The sequence below is a fragment of the Austrofundulus limnaeus genome, unplaced genomic scaffold (genome assembly GCF_001266775.1).
Source record: "Austrofundulus limnaeus strain Quisiro unplaced genomic scaffold, Austrofundulus_limnaeus-1.0 Scaffold4, whole genome shotgun sequence".
Lineage (NCBI taxonomy): Eukaryota > Metazoa > Chordata > Actinopteri > Cyprinodontiformes > Rivulidae > Austrofundulus > Austrofundulus limnaeus.
In genome coordinates, this window is record NW_013952406.1 from 6,477,676 (window position 1) to 6,480,055 (window position 2,380).

Consider the following 2,380-nt stretch of genomic DNA (forward strand, 5'->3'; position numbering starts at 1 on the left):
CTAAAATAAAACCATTTCCTCCATCCGACTCAGAATAAAGCCCAGTTCATTTGTTTTGATACAAATGTAATTAGCAAGTTGCAGCTCCTAAAACAAAACTAAAAAAAGGAACAAAAAAAATCCTACAATAAATAAAGGCAAAAGCTGCAATCTTATTAGCATACTGATTGCTCTTCACCTCAGTGCGCCTCATTGTCCACAAGAGGTCAGACATTAACAGCAGAAGTCATTAAAAATGCTGAATAGTAATAACTATAATAATAAAAGTGCTGAATGCTTGTTTAGCAGCCTAAAGTTTGGGCCGAACTGCTGAAGCAGAAAATATTCCTCCTTTGTGTGATTTATTGGTCCTGATTAAACTCAGAGTGTGTAGGAGGGAAACGAGACACTGCATCTTTAAGGAGTAAAACCTGGAACTTTTCCCCCTTATTTCCGGACACTTTTAATTAATCAATTATTTGAGTTTTTTTTTTAATTATTGTTTCTGTCGGTGCAGGGTTTTAAGTTGCTGTTTTATTGTTGGTTTCCCAGGATTGTTGCTTTGCCCTCTTGACTGAAGCTGTCACGCCTTCTGCTGTGCAGGAGGCAGGTTCAGATCCAAGCAGCCGCTCTGATCTGTTTACATTGACGACGTTGCGCAAATGAGCGCCCAACCGCGATGGGGCCCGGAGCAGGAACCGGTGATTTCTTTTTCATTTATCCCTTTTTAAAAGGCGTATCCATAGAGGAATTTCCACTTTGATGCTTTGTGGAAACCTATTATTTGTGTTTTTTTTCTTCTTTTGTCAACTTTTGCTGGAGAGAGAAAAAAAAAAAGAAGAAGAAGCAGTGTCTCCAAGTCTCCAACTTGTTTCAGGGTTTTGTTGGATTGACTCTTCCAGCAGTAATGGCTTCTGCCAGGCTTGATTACGTCGCTCCGTGGTGGACATATTGGCTGCACAATTTTCCTCACTTCAATTTTCTTTTCCAGTCGGTGGACAACACCTTCAGTCCGGAGGAGGCGAGCTACCAGCAGGTTGGTAACTCTGGCCGTGCGTCAGAGCGCACGGATTTGTTGGACCACCGGCTTCTACAGCAGTACATTTGAACAGTATACTGTTTGATGACACGTTCTTTGGATTCAAAATGAATAATTCTTACTTTCCTTTTTTTAAGTCACTTGTCTGTGTAGCTCTCAGAATGTTGGTCCAAGGATCAGGAAGTAGAACCTCACRGATCTGAAGTATCCACATGATACCACATGACCTGGATTATTTATGTTGCCTTTCAGAGAGACCAGATGAGAAACAAGTGTTTGCTTTTTTATAAAGGGGTACCCATGCTGCATAATATAAATACGACTGAATGCATGTGTTTTTAGGACATTCTTCTTTTGTCTGATTTCATTCTTGTTAAGACAATTTGTTGTCATTTTTYTTCCACAACTGGGTTTCAAATTATATTCTACAATTGTGTTTAATATCTAAAGTTAAAATTCTGGTTTTATTCTTTATYCAGCCATTTAATAAGTTAGAGACAGCTCAAAATAGAGAAAAAAAATCAAATCCCAGAAAAATCACAATTTCCACAGACTTTCTTTCTAATGATGCAAAAGTCACCGGAGATGTGGACTGAGTGGGCAGCAGCACCAGAGTCATTAGGAACAAAATGCAACTATTATGGAAGCCGATATAAAGTTTACGCTCACATGCTTCTGTGGGTTTCCATCTGCAGTTTATATGTTGATGTAATTTTGCAAATTCCACGCATAAATGCAAAGTATGTTTACAGCTGAAATAGCTCACTTAGTGCCAGAAATTATCCTTTTATGTTCTAATTGTGAACTACTTGGACCATATATTCACTCTAAACTATAACAGTTCTGCTTTCATATGAGCGTGTAATGGTTTTTTATAACAATTTGCTTGGGGGGGGGGGGTATCAGAGATTTTTTTCTTTTTTGTCAGCATCTCCTTGTTTTGCTCCATTGTTATGTTTCTTTTTCCATATCATTGTCCTTCACTGATTTTCAGCTTTGTTACACTGACTCAGACACTGAGATGGTAGATTTCCTGAAGCTAACTATATTTATTTGTTTTACCCTTTATTTAACCAGGCTATACTCACTGAGATAACAGCCTGAAAGCAGCCCAACATGCGTGTTTTTGGACTTRGGGTGGAAACTGGAGAAAACCCACACAACATGCACACTCCAGTCTTGTATAAAGTACCTCAAAACAATACTTTAGTAAAAGTACAGCATAAAATTACTTTGGTAAAAGTATCCTTCAAAAAATATTACTTGAAGTGAAAGTCTTAAAATATTTGACATTTACTGTAATGAAGTATCGAAGTAGATTTCTATATAAAACATACTTAAAGTAAAAGTACTGCGTAAAAG

The 2,380-nt window shown here is 37.7% G+C and overlaps 1 protein-coding gene across 1 annotated transcript in view; it reads left to right on the plus strand.

The window, feature by feature from the left end:
• The first annotated feature begins 496 nt into the window (after window positions 1-496).
• Window positions 497-2,380, plus strand: part of ttyh2l (tweety homolog 2, like) — a 35,898-nt gene continuing 34,014 nt past the window's right edge. Inside the window, exon 1 of the mRNA XM_014025598.1 lies at window positions 497-1,015. Coding sequence (XP_013881052.1) covers window positions 887-1,015 — 129 coding nt within the window. The 5' untranslated portion in view covers window positions 497-886. The remainder of the gene's footprint in view (window positions 1,016-2,380) is intronic.